The 25,449-nt window shown below is 38.8% G+C and overlaps 1 protein-coding gene across 4 annotated transcripts in view; it reads left to right on the top strand.

Moving 5' to 3' along the window:
- TUT7 (terminal uridylyl transferase 7) overlaps positions 1–25,170 on the top strand; it is a 56,128-nt gene extending 30,958 nt beyond the window's left edge. Inside the window, exons 18-29 of one of the 4 annotated variants that reach the window (XM_028146209.2) lie at positions 2,632–2,735; positions 4,315–4,404; positions 4,801–4,914; positions 5,530–5,607; positions 6,217–6,394; positions 8,087–8,134; positions 8,214–8,305; positions 10,374–10,489; positions 11,946–12,271; positions 14,338–14,414; positions 14,788–14,851; positions 23,567–25,170. In XM_028146209.2, coding sequence (XP_028002010.2) covers positions 2,632–2,735; positions 4,315–4,404; positions 4,801–4,914; positions 5,530–5,607; positions 6,217–6,394; positions 8,087–8,134; positions 8,214–8,305; positions 10,374–10,489; positions 11,946–12,271; positions 14,338–14,414; positions 14,788–14,851; positions 23,567–23,634 — 1,355 coding nt within the window. In that variant the 3' untranslated portion in view covers positions 23,635–25,170. Of the gene's footprint in view, positions 1–2,631; positions 2,736–4,314; positions 4,405–4,800; positions 4,915–5,529; positions 5,608–6,216; positions 6,395–8,086; positions 8,135–8,213; positions 8,306–10,373; positions 10,490–11,945; positions 12,272–14,223; positions 14,317–14,337; positions 14,415–14,787; positions 14,852–23,566 lie in introns of those variants that run through there. The other 3 variants (XM_054726701.1, XM_054726700.1, XM_054726698.1) reach the window with 3 other exon arrangements.
- The last annotated feature ends 279 nt before the right edge of the window (positions 25,171–25,449 follow it).

The following is a 25,449-nucleotide window of genomic DNA, read 5'->3' as shown; positions in this document are numbered from 1 at the left end:
ACCCCCTTTTTTTTTTTTTTCAGAGAGGAAGGGAGAGGGAGAGAGATAGAAACATCATTGATGAGAGAGAATCACTGATTGGCTGCCTCCTGCACTCCCCCTACTGAGGATGGAGCCTGCAACCTGGGCATGTGCCCTTGACTAGAATCGAACCTGGGCCCCTTTATCCGCAGACCTATCTATGCTCTATCCACTGAGCCAAATCAGTATTTTGCATAGTTAGAATTTACTAATGCCAATAAAACAGCATCGTAGCTTATTTATATTATACTTGCAGAATTGGTGTCTTACTAATATTAGTAAGTATTAAATAACTTCTGAGGAGAGAGTGGGAAATTGTTGCATAGGAGAGGTTTGTGGAAAAGATGGGCTTGTTCTGATCTCAAATGATGACGAATATGATTTGAAAAGAATAGGAAGAGAGAAGTCTTTCCTTAAAATGGAATGTAGTATATTTTGGAGAACGGTGAGAAGATTGATACATTTAGAGAGGAGTTTCAAGTGGAAACTATGAGGAGGTAAGGTAAAGTCTGTAGATATTAAGAAGCCACTCAAGTTTCTGCAGGAGATGAGGAACCCAATAAAAGCATAACTTGAGCTTTTTAGGCAACTAGCATTGTCTCTGTTGGAGGCTATAACCTAAGTGACAGAGCAGAAAGACCTTATCCAGGTCCAAGTAGTCCGAAAAGGAAAAGATCAGAGATTCCAAAGGAAAATGTCTTAGATTTGGTACCTACAAGTAGGAAATAAGGGTTCAGGCTGATGTCTGGGTATTTGGGAAATGGGAATATTTGCAGAAAACACTAGTGTGGAGGTGTTTAGTTTGCCATGAAAGTATAATCTCCAAGAGGTAGCACTCTAGTAAGAAACTAAAAATATGGAATTGTCAAATCAGGATTGTAGAACAAAATAGAAGTTTTGCATTGAAAGCCTTAATGAGAGAGAAGTAGAGAAGCCAAGAAAGAGAAAAGTAGAGGGGCCAAGGGAATTGTTGTTTAGAGAAGTTGAGGACTACACTTTAATTTCTGTGTGTAGAAATGAAGGAAGGACACTGAAAAAGGAGCCATTGGGATAAAATAAACCAGGATGATGTGCTGTGAATAAGTCCTAGAGGATGGGTTTCTAAGTGTCATTAAGGTTAACAGTGTCAAGTTCTAGAATGGGAAGTAGGTGGAGAAAAGACTGTCTACTTTGGAGGCAGTATAGCAAAGTAGTTGGGGGATCTAGAATCAAACTTTCTGGTTTTAAATCTTGGCTCCCCCACTTGCTGGCTATGTGATCTCAGAAAGTCACTCAACCTCATTATTAGCACTCAGTTACTCATCTGTAAAGTGGGAATAACAATAAAGTTAAGTTTACATCCATATTATATTGATGTTCTATCTAATAAAAGGATAATATGCAGATTGACCATCACTCCAACACAAGATGGCTACCCCCATGTGACACAAGATGGGCGCCACAAGATGGCCTGCAGGGGAGGGCAGTTGGTGGTGACCAGGCCTGCAGGGGAGGGCAATTGGGGGCAATCAGGCCTGCAGGGGAGGGCAGTTAGGGGTGACCGAGCTGGCAGAGGAGGGCAGTTGGGGGTGACCAGGCCTCCAGGGGAGGACAGTTGGGGGAGGGGGAGTACCAGGCCTGCAGGGGAGGGCAGTTGGGGGGGACCAGGCCAGCAGGGGAGGGCAGTTGGGGGGGACCAGGCCTGCAGGGGAGGACAGTTGGGGGCAATCAGGCCTGCAGGGGAGGGCAGTTGGGAGGGACCAGGCCTTCAGGGGATGACAGTTGCAGGGTATCAGGCCTACAGGGGAAGGCAGTTGCAGGGGACCAGGCCAGCAGGGGAGGGCAGTTGGGGGGGACCCAGGCCTGTAGGGGAGGGCATTTACAGGCAATCAGGCTGGCAAGGGAGCAGTTAAGCGTCGATCAGGCTGGCAGGGGAGTGGTTAGGGAGTGATCGGGCTGGCAGGCAGGCAGACAAGCAGTTGGGAGCCAGAAGTCCTGGATTGTGAGAGGGATATCTGACTGCCCCCTGGGATTGGGCCTGAACGGGCAGTCGGGCATCCCTCGAGGGGTCTCAGATTAGAGACGGTGCAGGCTGGGCTGAGGGAACCCCCCCACCCCGTGCACGAATTTTGTGCACCAGGCCTCTAATCTATATATAAAAGCCTAAGCAACCATTACAACCAGTTGCTATGACGCGCACTGACCACCAAGGTCAGACATTCAACACAGGAGCTGCCCCCTGGTGGTCAGTGTGCTTCCACAGCGGGAGCGTCACTCTGCCAGAAGCTGGGCTCATGGCTGGTGAGCATGGATGTGGCGGTGGGAGCCTCTCCTGCGTAGTGGGGTTGGGATGAGCGGAAGCATTGCCCGGCCCCAGCTTGGGCTTCTCCCCGGCCACCTGCTGCTTCACACACTGCTACGTCCCTTGGGGGGCATCAGACTGCTGGTTTCAGCCCGATCCCCACAGGCCCCATAGGTCCGACATCTCCCAAGGATTTCTGGATTGCGAGAGGGAGCAGGTCAGGCCGAGGGACCCCACCAGTGCACGAATCCGTGCACCGGGCCTCTAGTGTTCACATAATAGCTTCCATGCCCAGCAGTATTTAATGATATTCTCTTGTTTCAACCTAGGTCTGAGAAATATCTTGCCTATTACAACAGCAAAGGTGCCAATTGTAAAGTTCTACCATTTGAGAAGTGGTCTGGAAGTGGACATCAGTTTGTATAACACATTGGTAAGATATACCTTCTAAGTGGCTTCTCTCGAGAGATTAAGGGAAACAGATGTCTCTTAAGCCATTCATTCCATTGCATTCATTCTTACAGTAGTTATTAGTGCTTGCTCTGTGCCTGGCAGTGATCTGAGGCTGGGGGTATAACAGAGAATTAAGTTAATGTTAATATTCATTTAAAATTAGGTCAGAGTGGCAGGTGCTTTTGTTTGGCTTGAACTTTTTTAATTTTGGAGTGTGTGTGTGTGTGTGTGTGTATCTGGTTTCACACTTGGTTTGTTTCAGGGCTTTATGGCACCTCTCTGGCCCCTAAGGGCAATGCCAGGGCAGGTTGGGGGAATCATCCATCAACTTATTACAGGAAACTGATTTTTTTGTTTTATTTAAATTTTTTATTGTTACAAGTATTACATATGTCTCCTTTTTTCTCCCATTGACCTCTCCCCAGCTGCTCCCACCCCTAGCACATGACCTCACCCTCTCCCCTACTGTCTGTGTCCATTGGTTATGCTTATATGCATGCATATAAGTCCTTTGGTTGATATCTTAAACACATACACACACACACACACACACACACCTCTTCCCTCTAAGGTTTCACTGGTCTGTTCGATATTTCTATATCTCTGGATCTATTTTTGTTCATCAGTTTAAGTTGTTCATTATATTCAGGAAACTGATTATTTTATAGCCCTTATTTTTTAGGAATGTCCACACTAAGGACATCCTATCTAATAAAAAAGTAATATGCAAATTAACTGTCACTCATCACAAAGATGGCGGCACTCAGTCCTCTCAGCCCCACTGGAGTCCCCAAGTCCTGGGGGAGGCCACTGAGAGCAGGCTGCGTGAGCGGCCTGGCAGAATGCTTGCTTCGTCGCCGCAGCAACGAGGCAAGCATTCCGCACCTGGCCGCGGATGGGCCTCTGGGCTGTGGAAAGCCTCTGGGCAGCGGGCGCAGAGCGACCAGGCCCCACAAAGAGCTACTGGCGCACAGATTCGTGCACAGGGCGACTAGTCTATATATATCCCCTGGTAGTCAGTGCGCTCCCACAGCGGGAGTGCCACTCAGCTGACTGACAGGCACCAGATGCTTGGCTTATGACTGGCGAGCGCAGCTTCAGCGGTGCAAGCCCTCTCGTGCAGCGGGGCCAGGATGAGCAGGAGCGGTGCAGCGTCCTGCCTGGGTTTGGGCTCCTCCCCAGCCGCCTGCCGCTCCGGGCACTACTACATCCCTCAGGGGATATCGGACTGCTGGTTTCGGCATGATTCCAGAAACCCAGTCAGACATCCCCCGAGGGTCCCAGATTGCAAGAGGGCTCAGGCCAGGCTAGGGGACCCCACTGGTGCACACTGGGTCCTCTAGTATTAACATAATGGAAATCATAAAATCAAATGTCATTTACAATTCTTAATTATTATCTCTTAAATTATTGAAGCTTATTTGGGGGGAAGAAATACTAGTTTTAGTCTAAGTATGTTTATTCTAAAATGAATTACAGTATAAGCCTTTTCAGAATATTCTAGCTTAAAACTTTTTTTTCTAAATGATAGCCTTATAGTATCATTTTCTTTTTAACAGGCCCTTCATAACACAAGGCTCTTATCTGCTTATTCAGCCATTGATCCCAGAGTGAAATATTTATGCTATACCATGAAAGTTTTTACAAAGGTGAGTATGCTTTCAGTTTTACCTTATCAGGAAATCTTATTGCATCTTTAGACCTTGTTGAAAACATGTCTCTCTTATTTTAAAGACTAGCCATGTCATAAGCTTCTTTTAACTATTTGGGAAGCCCTACTCAGCAAGCTAAAATTTTGTCTTAAATTTTACATGATTATCTGATCTTGCTATGACTAATTGTTCCACTGCTTTGTTGGGTCCTTTGTTTTATTTGGGGTTGTTTGTTTTTTTTTCTTATTTGGTTTTGTTGGCATATTTTAGCATTTGAAAATGTAATTATTATATTAATGCCCTGTAGAAGCACTTACTTTTAGTGATAATAGAATAGCTACAAGCAGAAAACATTGGTAATCTTTCTTTTGTGCTCCTTTTCCTTCCCTCCAGATGTGTGATATTGGTGATGCATCCAGAGGCAGCTTATCATCATATGCATACACACTTATGGTGCTATATTTTCTCCAGCAGAGGAATCCACCAGTCATTCCTGTCCTTCAAGAGGTATTAATAAAGTAAATTATAGCCCTACCCGGTTTGGCTCAGTGGATAGAGTGTCGGACTGTGGACTGAAAGGTCCCAGGTTCGATTCCAGTCAAGGGCATGTACCTTGGTTGCGGGCACATCCCCATTGGGAGGTGTGCAGGAGGCAGCTGATGGATGTTTCTCTCTCATCGATGTTTCTAACTATCTCTCTCCCTTCCTCTCTGTGAAAAAATCAATAAAATATATTTTAAAAATAAAATAAAGTAAATTATATTTCTCATCTGTAAAGCTGGGTGATATTTTGAGCCTTCTTCCTTCTCAAAAATTCTTTGGTTGTAGCCTAGCCAGCATGGCTCAGTGCTTGAGCATCGACCTATGAATCAAAAGGTCATGGTTTGATTCCCAGTCAGGGCACATGCCCAGGATATGGGCTCAATCCCCAGTGGGGGGGTCTCTGTCATCATTGATGTTTCTATCTCTCTTTCCCTCTCCATTCCTCTCTGAAATCAATTAAAATATATTTTTAAAATATTCTCTGGTTTTGTAGTTAAAATTTCACCAATTTTTCTAAAAATTTTTGTATCAGTGCATTAAGTTTGTAATCCATACTAATAATTTTAAAATTAATTGCAGATATACAAAGGTGAAAAGAAACCTGAAATATTTGTTGATGGCTGGAATATTTATTTTTTTGATCAAATAGATGAACTGGTACGTATTTTAATAGTAAAGATTTTTTTCTTACATCCTTGACTAAAAGTTAGCTATACTATGCTGTAGTATAGAAAGATGGTCAACAACTATATTATCATTTGCTATATTTATTTATATTATGATAGTAAAAAAATAACAGCTAGCATATACAGATGCTTCCTTTGAAGTTTAAAACACTTTTAAGCCAGGTGAGTTTTTAGGGACTATATCCAGGTTCTTTAATGCCTAATAATTTCAAATAATTTGGTAGTTTTTTCCAAATAAACAAATATTTGCTCTGTGATTTTTGTACATAGCTTGGAAAGACTTAATTATCACCAAGGCTCTTTTAAAGTTTATTTCAAGATTCTTCCACTAACATGCATTCTGAGGTTTGATATTAAAACCCTGAGCTCTCCCTATCTCCAAATCATAGGCTGAAGATTAATAAACTCATGTAGGTGGTATTTTAAAATGTAAAAGAAAAGCTTTGTAATTACATATTTTGTGTATTTAAACTCTAGTTAATTAGGAATAAGTCCAAATTTACTTCATAAGATACAAGTGAATAATGACATTAACACTTTACTATAGGGCATGATATCCCTTGTTTTCTTCTGTTTCTAGCCCACCTATTGGCCAGAATATGGAAATAATACAGAATCTGTTGGGCAGCTCTGGTTGGGACTTCTTCGTTTCTACACAGAGGACTTTGATTTTAAAGAACATGTTATTAGCATCAGAAGAAAAAGCCTGCTTACAACTTTTAAGAAACAGTGGACCTCAAAATACATTGTTATTGAAGGTACAAATAAAATCAAAACTTAAAGTTACATAGAATGTAGAGTTTGAATGAGGAGGGCATTGTTCTTCATCTCTCCAGGAGGGGCAGCCCGGAGCCACTGATTGGGGTGCGCAGTGCACCATCCTGTTACTGCCTGCATCAGGTGGAGGCATCTGCTTCCCACCTAAACACTTATTTTTAAATGATTGGTGCCTTCATGTGGAGCCTCTCACATTACATCTTTGGTCACCATGACAGATCTTTTACTATCATTGAACACTTAGTGGAGAATAAGAAAAGTCACAGTAGACATAAGCCAGCTTCAAAATAAGTGGGACTTTTAAAACCTTCCTAATAAGAGTGAATTTTCAACATCTTTATTTGCTATTAATGGAGGCTTTTTACCCATCAGGAGTCATATCACCTAAATAATGTGTTACTCTAGGTCAGCGATTTTCAACCTTTTTCATCTCATGGCACACATAAACTAATTACTAAAATTCTGCAGCACACCAAAAAATATATTTTTGTTGTCGATTTGGCAAAAAATAAATTGGTATAATTTTGACTCATTCACATTGCATGGCTATTGTTGTGTTGGCGCTGTTGTCTTGTTTTTATTTGACAGTCTCAGGGAAAAGAGATCAGTCCCCCTGACTAAGACAGGTATTGCATGTTTTAAAGTTCATGTGGCAACACATGGGTTGAAAATCACTGCTCTAGGTTAAACTTTCATCTACCTATTGATAGTCTTATAATGTGAAAATATGTAAAATGAAAATCAAATCACAATGGGTTGACCCCTCCCCTCCCCAAAAAAAAAGATTTTTGGAGTGGTTTTTGTTTTGTTTTGTTGTGTTTTTGCTTTCTTGAATATGTTTTTAAGCATTTACAGGAAATAATTAAATATCTACACATTAGGTTTCACTTATGAATTATCATGCGTGTAAATTTATTTTAAATCATTTATAAAGTATTTTGATTTAGAAAGTATGATTTATCCCCATTTATTTTATGAACCAGTTTATTCAGATCCCACATATATCTTTGACATCAGCAGCTTTCTATCCTTCCTACCACTTTCTGGATCATCTAACAAATACCGTAGTGTTCCAGATCACAACAGATATCCACTCATCTAAGATGTTTGAGTGGAAATATTTAAGATCATATGGGAATGCTTATATGAAGCCTTTACTAGAAATTGAGATCCAAGTAGCTATTGCCTGTGTGTGTTTTAATTTATCACGTGAATGCATTCTGTGATATCCATGATGAATTATTTTCTAAAGTGATCTTTAAAAAGCTTGTTAATTGGCGGGAACATTTAATTCTAAAATGTTTTAAATATATTTGTGACCTCTATATGCCTTCAAAAACTCGCATTAAAAAATGTCAGGCTAATGTTAGTCTTCTCCAAATAGTATTTTCTTGTTCAAAATAAAGCAACTCCTCATAATGTGAAAGATTTTATAAGAATTCAAATATAAAGCAACACCATCTTTTCTGGTGGACACTTTTGAGAAAAAAACTTGCCTTACAGTTGGGAATATATGTTACCTAACTATATAACAAATTTGAAGATCATTAAAAAGGTATTTATTTAATACTTTTAATAATGATAAATTATGTAACACTTATTATATAAACCATTTATTGTATGAATAGTAGCATTTTCTTTTTGGTTATCTTATTCTCATTTTTTTTACTTAGATCCCTTTGATTTGAATCATAATCTTGGAGCTGGATTATCAAGAAAAAGTAAGTTAACTTTGTTTATAAATATTCATGTAATCTCTCTTTAATTCACCTACTTGAGCTCTTATTCTTTGCTTTTTAGTGACCAATTTTATAATGAAAGCATTTATTAATGGTAGAAGAGTATTTGGTATTCCAGTCAAAGGATTTCCAAAGGACTACCCCTCAAAAATGGTAAGCATCTGTTGGACATAAAAAAATAAAAACAATTCTGAAAGCCCGTATTAAACATTTAATTAGTACACATTACTTCAGTAATAACTTAAATACTCTGAATATCTGGTGAGTCTAGCCACCAAGATGAACAATTACAACACAAATCCCTAAAAACCCTTTCTAAAACATCCCAGCTCTGAGACAGTTCATCAGGAGTACGGGAGAAATAGCCAGAGGTGGAGTTTGGTTGAGAAAATTTATAATTTTGGTGCTGCTTTTCCTTGGTAACACATATAGGTGGCATTGCTGTGCCACCAACATTGAGCTCCATGCCAGTCTCAGCCAAGCCTTTTGCACATGCCTAAGGGCATCCATATGAAGTCTGGACTTTCCTTTGTTTGTTTATTACTGTACTTGCAAAGAGTAATACATCCCTGTACTAGAATTGTCTGTTCTCATATAAACTAATGCTCAGGTTTCTATTGAGCCGCATTCATTAAAAACAAAATTGCATTATCAAGATAACATGTTTCAGTGAGAAAAAAGGGGGTTAGAAACTAGAGGGTTTTTAAATTATTATTATTATCCTCACCCAAGGATATATTTTACTGATTTTAGAGAGGAGATAAGGGGGAGAGAGAGAGAAACATTGATATATGAGAAAAACATCAATTGGTTGCCTCCTGTCTGAGTATCGAACCTGAAACCCAGGTATGTGCCCTGACCAGGAATCGAACTGTCAACCCTTCAGTGCATGGGATGATGCTCCAACCAACTGAGCCACACCGGCTAGAGCAGAGCTAGAGGGTTTTATGTTTAAAATAAAGTTATTATTTTTCTGCATTAATCTTCTGAATACACTTTTAATGAACCTTAACTGTTCGGTGTGTAGCCATATTCAGCATTTGATTACATGTGTACATCTAGTCGTAGATATTGCTGTAGTAGTCTGTCAGTGCTTCTGAAACTTGTCCAAACATATCACTTGGGGATTTTGTTAAATGCAGATTCTGATTCAGGAGGACTTTGCATTTCTTTTTCTTTTTTTTTTTTTTTTAATATATTTCTTTATTGATTTCAGAGAGGAAGGGAGAAGGAGAGAACGATAGAAACATCAATAATGAGAGAGAATCGTTGATGGGCTGCCTCCTGCGTGGACAGCCCCCTCTGGGGATCAAGCCCGCAAGCCAGGCATGTGCCCGCGGCTGGAATCGAACCTAGGTCCCTTGGGTCCGCAGGCTGACGCTCTATCCACTGAGCCAAGCCGGCCAAGGCATGACTGTGCATTTCTTACAAGCTCCCAGGTGATGCTGGTGATGCTGGTCCCCCACCTTAATTTCACTGGTAAAGAGACTAAAGTCCAGACCATTGTCTTTCCTTTCTTCTGATATTTCCCTCCAGAAGCCACTATGAAATAAAGCAACAGCACATAGCCTCTTTCTTTTTCTCTGTAATCTGTATATGCAAATCATGTTCCTCAATTCCTTAGGTGTTAGCTTTTCTTTTTTTAGAGCAGCGAAGCCTTTGTACCTGGACTCAGCTCCCCCCAAGTCCTGGGGAGCTGACTTCTGGGGAATGTGATGCTCTTATTTAGAAGTGCTGGGGCTGAAACCGGTTTGGCTCAGTGGATAGAGCGTCGGCCTGTGGACTGAGGGGTCCCAGGTTCGATTCCGGTCAAGGGCATGTACCTTGGTTGCGGGCACATCCCCAGTAGGGGTTATGCAAGAGGCAGCTGATCGATGTTTCTCTAACATCGATGTTTCTAACTCTCTATCCCTCTCTCTCCTCTCTGTAAAAAATAAAATACATAAAAAAATAGAAGTGCTGGGGAAAAGCTACCTTTATGGTTAAGGATAAACAGTGCTGCGTGATGGAAAGGACTACATAAAATTGGAGTTTAGGTAAAATTATCCTGATTTGACCTCATAATGGTTTTAGATTTGAAATTAATCAGTATAAATAATATTTATTAAGTTAATGATAATGTTGATGTTGAGATATAAGATACCTGATTGCTGTCGGGTTAGTTTTTGTGTTTTGATCTCATAGTAATAGTTCATGTTTGTATATATTTATGTTTTTCTAGGAGTACTTTTTTGATCCAGATGTGCTAACTGAAGGAGAGCTGGCCCCAAATGATAGATGTTGCCGAATTTGTGGGAAAATTGGACACTTCATGAAGGACTGTCCTTTGAGGAGAAAGTAAGTAATTGTTCAAAAGTGGTGGTTTTGATTTTATGCTCTTAATGTACCAGTTTTTAAATGAGGTTCTGTTGTGACAGAAAATAAACTCATAGGAAATTCAGCAGTTCTCACATAAATTTAAGGATTTTTATAATGAAAATGAGGTGATTTAAAATATGGCCTTACATACAGATAATGAGAATTGACTCCAGTGTAACAGTGACAATCTCTCAGGCTTGGTCCCTTTTCCTAATTTTGGTCATGGCCCTAATCATTACTCAGTCATTTGGTTATCGGCCTCTCCAGCTGGGATGGAAGAGAAAAGAGGACAATAAAATGCTTCCCTTTTACAGCAGTGAGAAGTTCAGAATCATTTCAGTCAATGGAAGGTACAATTGGTTCCTTCAGGATGTCAATTACACTTCTAATGTACAGTAACTGAGGTGTGCCACGTTGGGATTGGGACTCACTGACAGCGTCTCAGACTCTAAGACCCTTTCACTTGTACACCTTAATATTGCTATGGTGACCTACTCAGCTTGGTGACGATGCTTCTCTTTGCAAGAGGACAGAGGGACAAAGTGGATGCTCACTTTGAACATACTGTTTAGGGTGGTAGTGGTGTTTTTACTTGGATGATAATATGCTCATTTAAAAACAGGTTATCATCTCCCTGGCTGGTGTTACTCAGTGGTTAGAGCATTGGCCCTGGCACCAAAGGGTCGTGGGTATGATGCCCGGTCAAGTTCACGTACCTGGGTAGTAGGTTGGATCCTTGGCCCTTGTCGGGATGCGTATGGGAGGCAACCAATAATGTGTCTCTCTCACATCGATGTTTCTCTCTCCCCCCACTTTTCCACTCTCTCTAAAAATCAATGGGAAAAATATATTCGGGTAAGGATTAACCAAAAACAACAACAAAAATAAAACAGGTCATCATGTGGAATTTAAGGCTCTTATTTAGTACATATTTGTTTTTTACTCAAATAATAATAGTCACTGGTCATGGGCAAGGAAGAAATGATTTTAATATTTTAAGACCCTAAATCTCCTTATATAACCATCACTTGCATGTGAACCTATTTCCTTCTAGTCCCTTTTTTGGGCATGTGAATGAATGTATTTAAAGTTTCACATCTCAAATTTCCAGTGTCTAGTAAAGAATGCTAAGCAGGCCAGAAAGGTTCTAAAAAATCACCCCAAGGATAAGTTTCATTACATCAATATCAAGGAGTTCCACTAATTGTAAAACTGGTTTTAGAGCACTGGAGTAATTGTGAAAATGAAAAGGAAAAACACCCTTTACACCCTGAGGTTGCTTCTTAGTAGAAAAGAATAGATTTAAGTTTGTTAAATTCTGCGGTTGCCCTCTAATGCCCTCTGTTTCTCGTTATTTCCTAAACCTGGAGTTGTCTTATTTTGTTAGAATTCTGTTTGGATTTTTTTTCTACCAGTATTATATCATTTTCTACAGAGTGAGGCGACGGCGAGATCAGGAAGATACCCTAAACCAAAGATACCCTGAGAACAAAGACAAAAGAAGCAAAGATGACAAAGAAGTTCAAAACAAGTGTGCGGAGAGGGAGGTGTCATCAAAAGAGGAGAGGCCCGTGCAGTACACGCCTCAGAAAGCCAAGCCGGCGAAGGCAGTTGTCGATCTGGGGAGAGAGAAGATGCTCAGGCCACCGGTGGAAAAGTGGAAGAGACAGGATGACAAAGACTTGAGAGAAAAACGTTGTTTTATTTGTGGACGAGAGGGGCACATTAAAAAGGAATGCCCGCAGTTCAAAGGCTCTCCAGGTATGCACACCAGTCACACTTTGATGTTCCCAATCACATCTCAAGGGAAATCTCCTTTTTAGAGTTCTCTACTATTAATTTCTTCAACAAATCTAATGACTTAAAAAGATATTTTTTAAGAATGTGAGATTCCCTCCCCTCCTTTAATTCTGATCTTTTATAAGTCTTAAACACTTAATTCCTGGTTTTATTTAGAAGCTTATAAAAGTAATTTGGTTGACTTTTTAAATAAGATTATCAATAAAATGAAAACCTGGTCATCCCCAGTACCTAAAAAATGTAGCCTAAGTGACCATAAAACAAACTGTAACTTGAGCTTCGCTACTCAGTGTGGGCACTTTTGAAGTTGAAGCACTGCCTAGCCATGGAGGAGGCATCCGGTTATCGCAGGATGTCAAACTGTGTGTTCGCTGAGCCACATGTATTTTTATTTAAATACATAACATGCACATGCGTGGAAAAGGGACTAGAAGGAAATAGGTTATACAGTTAATAGTGGTTCTAACTGCAGAGGAGAATTATGGAGGAGTTTCTCTTTGGATTTTATCATTAAATATTTTTCTGCAATATGTATGTTGATTATTATGATGCGGAAAAACATAAGTCAGTAGTTCAAAATCATCCATTATCTTGCCTCTTTAAGTTGTTGGATCTGAATTAACATATTATCTTAAATGGCTCAAATATCCATTGAAGGTACCTTTTTAACAGACTGGTAAGAGTAAGGGTGCCTTTGTGTATGTATAAGCAGTTTATACACTCACTTTTTTAGAACAAACCTGTGAATGTGGATGAAATATGGTTAGTTTAGAAAAGAAACTCTTGAGACCATTTTTAAAATTAAAATAGTACCCTATTTCTGTCCTCAATTGTATATGTTTGTGAATAGCATACAAAAGTTAGCACTGCTGATAGTTTCCTTAAAGTGTTCATTCCAGTGTTTATTGTTCCTGGAACACTAATAACCTCTTCCCCACTTCATTAAATCAGCAATATGGTGTCTCTTTCTTTCTTTTTTGTCTCTTTTCTTTTTAAGACAAGAAAGTTATAGATCACCTGTACTTTCTTTTTCCAAAAAGAAGCTTTATATGCAAAGGAGTAAATTAATTATTGATTTTGAAATAGTTTAAAACATTTATGAAAGATACATCTTGCCCTACTTCTAAAGAACTCAGACAAACTCAAGCTCTTTTGCCCTAATGTGGGACAAATACCAGAATAAAATGATTTTCTTTTATGATTATATGAGATAAATATAATTAAAAGAATTTAAAATAATAGCAATAACTAACATTCATTGAGTGCTTAATATAGACCAGGCACTATTTTAACTACATGGGTAATTTCATGTAATTTTCACCACAGCCCCATCAAATGTGGTATTATTGATATCCCCGGTTTACAGATGAGGAAACTGTAAACAGTATAGATAAGATGTAATAAAGTTTTGCCACCGTTATTTTTGTAGGCCACCATTCAGAGGAACTCAAGGTCTGTGTTACTAATAGCTCGAAGCACATTGTCATTGTGTTCCTTTTTGGTACAATGCAGTGGTGAAGGAATGCCCCTGTGGTCCTCAGCATGGATGGATTGCTTCCTTCTAGCTAGTAGCAAGTTTTACGTTATCTACTAGTGAAGCTCTCAAAACAGTTAGAGCAGTGATTCTGTCAGGCTGGGACAGCAGCAAATCCGAGGGAGAGGGGACATCCTGGGCGGGAGGTGGGTATAATCCAATCAAAGCAAAAGCTTTGGAGTCTTTACTTCAGAATGCAGTATGTACAGTTTAAGTCAAGTAGTCATATTATAAAAGTAAAATAAGAAGGGAAGAGTGGGGCTGGAGTGAGGTGAATTTCCTCCAGTAGCAATGAAAAATAGTTAGCTGCTGCTTCCTATCTAAGAGTTAGGCTGCTCCCTCTCGTTTCTGCAAATACATTATTATTTTGTCCACACAGTGTATTCAGTGGAGCTTCTGTCATATCAACAGACAATCTTTCTGTGCAAGTTTGAAAACAGGGCTACTGCTTTCAATTTAAAGTAGGAACAAAAAGTGCCGATTTCTTTCTTAGGTATGTTTAAGTCACATTGGGTATGTGGATCCCCTTCTTCACCTAGTACTTTGAGACCAACTGAAACATTTGTTCAGGTAAACCTAGCTCAGAACTAAGCAAGAAGGCCTTGCAGCATCTGTCTATTCAGCAAACCTTTACTGGGTGCTAGCAGCTCTGTGCCGGGTCCTCGAGGTGCTGGGCAGGCCCAGGCCCTGACTCCTTCCTTCTGGCTAACCCCCCGGCTCCCTCCCTCTGCCCTCAGCACAGTGTGGTGAGGAGGCTTGCTGTGCCGGGGATGGCAGGGCATGCTTTAAGGATCCCTGCATATGTGTCTTGCTTTTCAGTAACTTGCAAAGTTCTGCCTCCCACATGCCTAATTTCAGCTCTCCTTGGATAAGGTTGCAATTTTAAAGCTCTTTCGGATGCTATTCCTTTCAATTTTGTAAACCAGTGTATTTCATTTTTTAGGCAGTGCTTTTACATGAAGACAAAAAGAAACAAAAAGCAACTATATTTTTGAGTCCCCAGTCAGGTATGTGGGTTAAAAACAACAACAAATGTGTGTTATTTTACTTACTGCATAGTTGCCACATGCCTTTTGAGACACTTCTTTTGAATAGCGGTTTTAACAGGGATTGGACATCAGAATCAACTGGGGAACTTACCCTGCCCCTCCTTCATCTCCTAAGTCAGATTCTTCAAGGGTTAGGCTTGGGCCTGTATATTTTTTTAATTTATAGGTGATTCTTATACCATCCCTGAGAAGAAACCATAGTCTTGAATTATTTGTTCCTCTTCCATGCTTTTTGTTTCTGCTTTGAAATTGCCACTGTGTTGTCAACAGTGTAATCCCTTCATGGAGATTATTCACTGCACCAAAGGAAGGAAAGAAAGTAATTGTTGGCCTGAACTCCACTCTCTCACTAAGTCATTTGTTCATTCCTTTAACAAATATTTAAGGCCCACACCCGCCCACCTGCTAAGTGCAGGGCATGGGTCTAAACACGGAGGATACAGCATTGAACCAGCATAGCCCCTTCTCTCATTCTCGTCAGAGGAGATACATAAACATTTCATGTGGTGACAGGTGTTAAGAAATATAAAGCAGGAAAAGGGAAACAGAGAATGTTGGAGAGGGAGGCAGCCTTTCTTATAAAGTCACTTCTAAATTTAAGCAAAGAATCAAGGGAGGGGCAAGTCATAGGAAATTCGAGTTCGACTGTTACAGCAGAACTACAAACAGTTTTTGTCCTCCAGGGTCACTGAGTGGAATGAGCAGGAAAGGGTGGTAAGAGGTGAGGTCAGGGTAGATGGTCTGGATCAGGTAGCACCCATCGATGACATTAAGTGAGGACTTTTACTGTATTTTGAAGGTAGCATCTTCAAACATGATTTTTGAAGGTTGGATGACAAAGTATAAATCAGAGATGACACTATGATATTTGGCCTGAGCAACCAGAAGAATAGAGATTGAATTTTCTCTGCTGAAGAGCAAATCTGGGGGGAGCGAGGGCGGGGGGCCCGGCGGGGGGTTAGTTTTAGAAACCTAAGTTTAAGAAACTGGCTAGATATCTGTGTAGAGATGCCAAGTAGCCAAGTGGATATCCTACAAGCCTGGCCTTTAGAGCAGAGGTTCAGGCTGGAGATACAAATTTGAGTATTATCAGTGTGTAATAGTACTTAAAGGCCTGGGTCTGAGTAAGATCACCTAGAAAGGAAATACAGATAGAAGAGAGAAGAGCATTTAGAGACTCTGGTAGAAAATAAAGGAGATAAAAAATGGTGAGAGAGCAGAAGCAGCAAGAGAGCTGGGTCCTAGAATTCAAATGGAGGAAGTTCCTCAAAGAGAAGGGAATTGCGTGAATTGCTGCTCATAGGTCTGCTGCAGCTGTAGACTGAGAATTAAGCACTGGACTTGGCAATGCAGAAGTCACTGGTGACTTTGAAAAGAGCTGTTTCTTTGGCACGCAAGGGCGAAAAACGTGATTACAGGGAGCTCTGGTGAGAAATGTTGGGAGAGGAATTGTAGGCAACATGACTTCAGCTACGGGCACCAAGTGTCAGGGCCCCAGGTCTGTGGACAGGTGCTGAAAGGGAGGGGACGATGGAAGGCTCTGCAGGCCTTTTTCTAGAGTTTCAGTCGTGCTTTTGAGTCTTGAAATGGAAGGGAGGGAATTGAGACAGAAAAGAAAAATAAAATAACTTTAATATACTAACTTTTTCAGCTTTTTTAGTATGAAGGGATGAAACTATAAATTTGATGCAAACATTCTGACTTCTGGCCTGTTGATATCCTTAGTAACTTTACTTAAAAGTGCCTGTCAGTCTTTCACCTCTCTCCTTTCTCTCTCTCTCATCTTGTTCAGTAAAGTCTTTTTAAAGGAGGGAATTTATATAAGCATGTGTAGTCTTTTGAACTTGATTGTGTACTTTATGAGAAACGTTTTTGAAATTTTAAAACTTCATTAAGGTAACCTGACATTTTTGTACATCATGTCAACCCACATTTTGTATGCTCAGTTTGTATGTGTCATATTGCTAATGCACAAACAACTGTTTGCCTTTAGATTGGAGAGTGTGAAGAGTCTAAGCTATCTCCCATGTATGTCAGTGACTGAGAAGTAGCACTCTCACGTCCTCAGCAGCCTCCTAAGTCCTGCAGTAAAGAGAGCTCTTCCCTGCTTCACCAGCCGGGTGCCAGGGCGCAGTGATCTCACCTGGGAAGGCTAAGAAAGCTCCAGTGAGGAATGTTTGGTTGACTGTTAACAGGAGTAAAGTAAATGGAATTGTTAAGTTGTTTAACTATTTCCACTTCTGCGAGGGCCAAGGTCAATTATCTCATATAAAATAATCTAAAAAGAAATAGGCATTTATTTTTATGATCCGTGAACTTGATAGGTGGTGGGTTTTTTAGTAGCATCAGAACTTTTTACAATCAAAATTTCAAAGGCATGGGGATTGAGGTTGGTACACAGAGTGAGGTCAGATGATTCAAAGAGAAGCACAAAGCTTCAAAGAATTGCCACCCTTACCCAAAAGAGGACTGGAATGCATGAAAGGTAAAGACACAGGAGGCTCAGTGAGAAAATTCAGGAGCAGCTGTTAGCTGGGAAGGTTTTGTAATTGTTCTCAGTAGGATGCTTGGACTTATAAACCAAAAAACTACTACTGGGAAAAACCCCAAAATCAAATAGACAGAAGAGAAATGAGAATGGAGCCTATTGTGAGATGATTTGATTGACAATGAGAGCAGCCATGAACGAAGGCTAAGGACGTTGACAGGCTGCCCCTGGAAGCAACTTTGATTCAACAAATGAAAGCCTGTGGGAAACAGACTCCACTGCAGTTTACGGGTTGTTTCTCAGAGATCCTCAGAGTTTGAGGGTCACAAGGTTAGCATATGTAAACAAGCCAAGAGTTGTTTTTGTAAGGGTCAGCCTTGAACAGACATTTCCAAAACATGTTACATAGGAAAAACACTGATTCTTTCTTAGGTTAGATGTTCATTTGGCCAAAGATGAAATGTCTTAAGAACATCAGCTCTGCAGTCAGATTGCATGGTATATTTTCTAGCTTTATAATAGTGAAACACCTGCTTAGCCTCCACTTGCCTCAGTTTCCTCATCTGTTCTAAGGGATAATAATAAGAGAAATACCTGACTTGTAGGGATGTTGAGAAATCCATGTCAAAGCACTTATAACAGCCCCTGCATACAGCAAGAACAGAGCAGAGGTTTGTGGTGGGTGGTGGTTCATTGATATTTCTGCAGGGCTATGTCAACATTGCTCCTGCTAAAGGTTTTACACATCTTGAAAGTAGAATTTTATTATAATTTTTTTAAGTGCTGGAGGAATACAGATGTTAGACATTATAAAATAGCATTACTGATTGACAGTAAGTTAGGATTTCTGTAATTATCTTCTAAGTAAGAAACTGACACTTATAAATCTTTTGAGCAACTGTACTAGTAAAACTTAAATTTACTACGGAAAAAAAAAAATTAGTGTGATACCAGAAAAATACAAATAACTGTTATAGGTAGCTAAAATCTATCCTTTCCAATAAATTAAACTCTTCAAGTAAGTACATGACAGCTGTTAAGACTACCAAACTTATCCATGATAAACTTACCCAAATTATATATGTTGTTCTGAATGTGAAATGTCTCAATTATAAGTAGTGTTAAATTTCCCCAAAGCTCTTCCTTCTCACCAGAGCCTGTTGATATGGACAGCCCCTACTCTTGCACATTAGCTGTGTTGACCTTAGGCAATAGGTTAACTTCTCTGAGCTCCAGATGTCTCATGTATAAAATTGCAGAAGCACCATTTATCTGGCTGGGTGCTGAGAAAATGCACCCAGATTATAGTAAGCACTCAGCCACATTCCCTGTTCTCTCCTAACACCTGTCTGCATTCTTTTTTTTTTTTTTTAATTTCAGAGAGGATGGGAGAGAGAGAAACATCAATGATGAGGGAGACTCATTGATCGGCTGCCTCCTGCACACCCCACACTGGGGATCAAGCCCGCAATCTGGGCATGTGCCCTGACCGAGAATCAAACCATGACCTCCTGGTTCATAAGTTGACGCTTAACCACTGAGCCACGCCAGCCAGGCGATTCTTTTCCACTAGGCTACGTATAGTTCTTAACCTCCTAAATGAGATAGTATTGAATAGAAAATTTCATGAATTTCCTTGCTCTTCGTTGTTATTTCCCTCCCCACATACACACGGCCAACACAGTGGCTTAGATGGTGTGTAAATGGTACTGATTAGAGGTGAACTCACTTTGGAGGAACAATAGAGTGCGAATGGCTAAGAACATGAGGTTTTAAAGTCAGACATACTTGGGTTTGAAATCCAGCCCAAATGTTTACTGGCTGTGTCACCTCAGCAAGTTTTGAACCTCTCTCTGCCTCAGTTTCCTTATCAGTTAATTGGGACTAGCACCTTACAGGGCAATAAAGATTAATTTCATATATGTAAAGCCCATAGCACAGTATCAGGCACATACCACTCAATAAATTATCACCGTTCTTATTACTGTAATTAACAGGAGGTATCAACCTTGCTGTAATTTATCTTACAAATACTCTTATCTTCTTAATAAGATAAGAGTATTTGGAGATTAGAGAATCGTAGTTATAAACTGACTTTTTTGCATAAATTAATTACTCTGGCATAATTACGTATAACAGTTTATTCAGTCTGTGAATCTCAAGAACCTAACATATTTCTGATCCTTAATCCTCCCCCATTTTCCAAAGGAAATTACTTTTCTAAAGGAACTACCTGTTTCTTCATTTATTCTACTTTAATTCCATGGTTTGAAATCTTAAAAATTAAAGATGCTGTAATAGTAAATAGATTAATGGGTATCTTTTCTCCCTCATGATGATGTGTACTTATACAATTTTTTTCTTTTTAATATATTTTTATTGTTTTCAGAAAAGAAGGGAGAGGAAGAGAGAGAGACAGGAACATCAATGATGAGAATCATTAATGGGCTGCCTCCTGCACGCCCCACACAGGGGATCGAGCCTGCAACCCAGGCAGGTGCCCTGACCAGGAATCGAAGCATGACCTCCTGGTTCATAGATCGACACTTAACCTCTGAGCCATGCCAATATTTTTTGAAACAGTGTGGAGAGATCTTGTTATCCGTGAATGTACATCATCCTTTTAGATATCCGGTATTCTTGCTATTCCAGTGTATCACTATATTATTATTTCTTTAATCATTCCTGATTAAGGGACTGTTTTCAAATATATGATATATCAATGTCTTCAAAACATTTTTTGATTTTATACTTTTTCACAACATATTGAAAGTTCATATATCTCCTTTATATTTTTAAGTTGATGTCTAAATTTTTCATCATACTGCAAAGCTTTTGTAATTTCTGGGGGTGTGGGGGATTATAAATATTGGCATTATAAAATACAACTTTTAAATCAGCCTTATATGTATCAAATGAAATATAAATATTATTGCAGAAACTTTACATCATTTCATTTTTTTCCTTGACTACCTCTGTTTCACTTCCACAGAATTTTATATTAAGACTGAAGGCCTAGTGCATGAATTCGTGCACCGGGGGCAGGGCTGGCTGGGGGAGGAGCTGCAGGTGGTTGGCCCCACGAAGGGGCGGTGATCAGGGGCAGGTCTTGTCTGCCCTGCCCCCTGGTCAAACTGCTGGTTGAGGGGACAATTTGCATATTAGGCTTTTATTATATAGGATGATATATTTTTGTCATATAATTCAAGCATTTTATTGATCACTCTATCATACTTATCTGAAATAAAAATATTTATGTAAATTGGAATTTTAAGCTTTTTCTTAAGTCCCAAAGTATAAAATTTTCTTCTAAGTTGTTTTTTTTTAAAATTCTTTATTGTTTAAAGTATTACATGAGTCTCCTTTTTTCCCCCATTGACCTCTCCCCCGCCATTTCTAAGTTGTTTTTACAACCATTAGAACAATGATTGATCAAAGCAATTGATACAAATTTGGATTTAAAATTACTTTTTATGTTTACATACTAAAAATGACTGTCATTTAATGAGCAGATGGGATTTTTCCCAGTGCATTTATCTGTCTATGGACCAATACTACTTATTGCAGGAATGAAAACAGAGTTCTTTAACATTATTATCTCTAATTTTTGTTTTTTTGTTTTTATGGTTGGTAAATATTGAGAAAACTTAGTAGACTTTATGATAGCAAATTAAAAAAAAATACAAATTCTTTTGAGAGTTTGGGAATGGAAAATGTATTATAACAATGACTCTTAATTATTTTTCGTTCATTAAATGACCAAAAACCACATAGTAATGTAATATCAGAAATTATTCATGATGATCATCAGCTATTAATGTAATTTTACAAAAAACTAAAACTTAGGGGTTTTATTAGAGGCATTTTGCATTTATCACAAACCATCATTTTCTTTGCCTCCTTGCCTCCAGGTTTTTCCACTCCAGGGCAGCGTACCACATTAAGATTTGGATGGTTAGGAGATATGCCTGTCTTTTGTATTATAGTGAAAGTAGGAAAAGAATTGTGAAAGGGGAGTTGGAAAGAAAAATTGGTGTGATCTCTAATAACCTGCCCAAAGCCTTAGCCATGAAGGCATTATCAGAAAGAATTCAGATAGAAATTGAGAGGCTGCAAGCAATTCTCTTAACACCCCTTCCCCACTTGTCTTGTTAAGTCAGCTCAGAAATACATATACCCAAAAAATAAAAAATAAATAAATAAATAAATAAATAAATAAATAAATAAATAAAAAGAAATACATATACCCAAGTTTGAAGATCACTATGTATATAAAACCCTATAAAGGATATTTGCCTAGGTATATATCCTCAGGATAAATTCCCAGTTAGAATGACGGGTTGAAAAGTATGTACCTTTCAACAGTGGTACCAGTAATGCCAATTTATGATTAGCAATCACAGAGTCATTCACAACCTGTTTCCCACACCCTCACTTCATTGAGATACTCTTTTTTGTCAATCTGCTTGAATTTCTGTTATACCATTGAACTCAACATTTTGTACATGTTTTCATTTGTATTTCTTCATGTTATATCTTTGCACTTTTTATTATAGTAGTCATCTTTGTTTTTAGTTCTTTCTACATAGAAATTCATTCATGCTTTGTCAAAAGTGTTATGTGCTTCACCTCCTCCACCCCCAGTTTATTATTCTTTCAGCCTCATTTATTATTTGTTTTGCCATACAGACATTTGTTTGCTTGTTTGTTTCTTTTTGTAGTTTGATTTCAAGCCAACTTTCCTGTAGTTTCAAGTCATGCTTACACAATTTATGAATTTCATGGTGTTCATTTATATTTTACTTCTATTAGTTTTAAAGTATCTTCAGGTATGCTGAGATTTATGTTTATACTAGAGGCCAAGTGCACAAAATCGTGCACAGGTAGGGTCCCCAGCAGCTGCCTTTTATTCTGTACTGCCCCCTGGTGGTCAGAGCACATCATAGCTAGCAAGCAAGCAAGCAAACTCCCGGTCAGTCAAACTCCCAAGGGGACACTTTGCATGTTAGGCTTTTATATAGAGAGAGATAGGAGGTTACATGTTTAGGTAATACATTAATAAAACTATTAGTACTATTAGAAAAGAATGGTTCTTAACACTTTGGGGAAAATATAAGAAGACACACATAACAACTACCCATCTACTAGAGAAGTAGCATCATTTTATTTCCAATCCTTTTTTTGGTTAATTCTCACCCAAGGATATTTTTTCATCGATTTTTTTTTTTTTTTTTTTTGTTTTTTTTTTTTTTGCCAGGAATTGAACCTGCAACCCAAGTACATGTCCTTGACTGGGAATTGAATCTATGACCCTAGGTGCTCAGGCCAACATTCTAACTACTTAACTACACTGGCCAGGGCACATTTACAATCTTTTTTTAAATAAAAGATTAAAATAGTGAAAGTACCCTTTTACTACCACCCCCAGGTCGTCATATCCCCCTCCATTCTAGAGGCATCCGTTATTATGAGTTGAGGGCTCCTTCAGTTCTTCGTGAAAGGTCATACATATGTATCCTTTAACATATTACCCCTGGTGAATTTTTAAATTTACATGGCATCATGCTGTATAAAGTGTTCTACAACCTGCTTTTTCATATCTATTTAACAAAATGATTTTTAAATTTTAAACATATTGCTGTATTTTAAACATATTGCTGTATATAAATTTATGGTATTTTTTAATAGTATTCCATCATATGAATACAGAATATTGTATGTATCCATTACCTAGTACATGAGCATTAAATTGAGTCTGATTTTTTGCTGTTATAAACAATGTTGTGCACATTCTTGTGTGAATGTCCTTGAGTATAGGTGAGAGGTTCTATAGGGTGTGTGTGCTCAGAAGTCAAATTGTTTAGGTTATAGCATATATTATTAACTGTTCTATGGTATGGTTTTAATTAGTAATCCTCCTTTCTGAAACTGTATTAAAATGATGTCACTCTAGCGACTTGTCTGCATTTAAAAAAGATTTGGACTAGGCTTATGTTTAATAGATCATGTTTCATATGCTGTAGACTTTTTTATATCTAGCCTAAGTACTTAATTCAAAACAAGTGACCATTTCCAGTGTGAAAACTTTCCGTGAATAATTAACCATAAGTAGCAATGTTACAGATTTCTTGATGAAGTCAGACTTATTTCATTTATGTTGGGTTTTGTTTCTTCCCCTCCTCTAGGTAGCCTTTCCAGTAAATATATGACTCAGGGAAAAGCCTCAGTGAAGAGGACCCAGCAGGAATCATGAGGGAAGGAAAATGCAGCGCTCTAAATGGCCACTCAGGCATTCCTAATCACTCTGAAAATTAGGTTCATTTTACAGGACTCAGCAGCATAGATCAGGCTTCAACTTAACATTTAAGGGAAATGTCAGATTTTTTTTTAACTGAATGAAATTCATAATAAGGAAAAAATTTTTAATGTAGTCTTACCTACCACAAATCCTCATAGATTTAAGGATTTTAATAGAAAGCCATGGTGTATGTATTTAAGCCAGGTTTAAAAAAAAAAAAAAAAGTAACGATGGGCCAGTATTCAGTGAATACAATTTCATGGTTTTTAATTCTTTCAAATCACACTAAAATGGTGTGCTGATAAACCCCAAGAAATTAATTCTTTCTTTCCTATAAATCCCTTTTTTGTTTTGAAGAGGGGAAATTATATTTATTGTTGTTTACTGAATTCTGTGTGAAAGTGTGTCAAATATGTGTGAACTGCTACTACTGTGTTTACCATTTACAAACCTTATTTTATTGATATTTGTAGAAGAAGTGATAACATGAACATGATTACCTGTTTGTGTGAGTCTTCCATGGATGAGCAATGCCAATGAGGGGCTTTTTGGTATTTTCCCTCTCTAATTTTAATTAAGTTGACATATATCTACTATGCTCCTAAAAATGAAGTGAGGAAAACAAGTAGTCTTGTTTGCTGCTAAAAAACATTTTCAAAGGAAAAATGACAAATAAAAGTGCTTTTTACTTTTTATGATATTCAGAAATTAGGGTGGAGAACTTAAAAAAAAAAAATCCCTGCAGATTAAAGAAGCCATCTCTGCCAATTATAAGTTTGCTTGGTGTCATTTTGGGTCTGACTGGAACCCTTATGGAACTGTTTCTGTAACTTCACAAGCCTTTCAATAGTAGTACATGGTCAGAACTATGTTTCAGTTTGATTTTGAAATAAAAGCAAAATTTCAACCTGTAATTTTATCCACATCCCTTTCTAGTGAGAGTCCTAACTTTTATGAGGAAACTAGATCGGGAGTAAGGGCAGTACAGATCTGAGCCTCTTTATCTCGTGCTCCCTTTACTTGTGCTTATACTGTACTGGTGTTCACGGACACCCACTGTGTGGCAAGCACTAGGAATGCACAACTAGGCACAGATTTAGGAGGACAAATACGTAGAGGGAGGTACCAGAGGGTTTTGCTGGGCAAGCATTCCTAGATAGGGGAAAACTCAAAACATATATACCCATGGCCCTTCTTTTAAACAAATTACTTGAAAACATATTCCAGCTAAAGGAGAATCATGTAAAAATTAACTTCAGAATTGTGATAGAAAGAATTAGTGATCATTCCTTACTCAATTTGAATGAATACAAACTCGTAAATTAAGTGGATTATGCAACCTGGGCTGAAACTCTGCTCTACAAGACTTTCTGTGGAAAGCCTATTGACGCTGCTGTCTTCTGGCATTATAGCAGAAGTCTGAGGCCAGCCTGATTTTTATTCCCTTGCAGGTTTTATTTTTCTGCTTTGAAGCTTGTGTGTTTATTCCTGTATCTTTTGTGTCAGTGACTTTTTTCTCAACCAAACCGAATCCAATATATCTCCCTACCCAAGTTGTTTTTATTGTTTTTTATCCTCACCCAAGGGTATTTTTTGTATTGGTTTGAAAGAGAGAGAGAAAAACATCCAGCTTCTGTACATGCCCCAAACTGGGATCCAAACCCACAACCTAGGTTTGTTCTCTGATCAGGAGTTGAACCCGCAACTTTTTGATGTACAGGATGACACTCCAACCAATTGAGCAACTTAGCCAGGGCTTTTTTTATATAT

Source organism: Eptesicus fuscus, chromosome 15 (assembly GCF_027574615.1).
Source record: "Eptesicus fuscus isolate TK198812 chromosome 15, DD_ASM_mEF_20220401, whole genome shotgun sequence".
In the NCBI taxonomy this organism is placed as follows: Eukaryota; Metazoa; Chordata; class Mammalia; order Chiroptera; family Vespertilionidae; genus Eptesicus; species Eptesicus fuscus.
The sequence above is the reverse complement of the archived record's forward strand: the minus strand, read 5'-3'. Positions and strand labels throughout refer to the sequence as shown.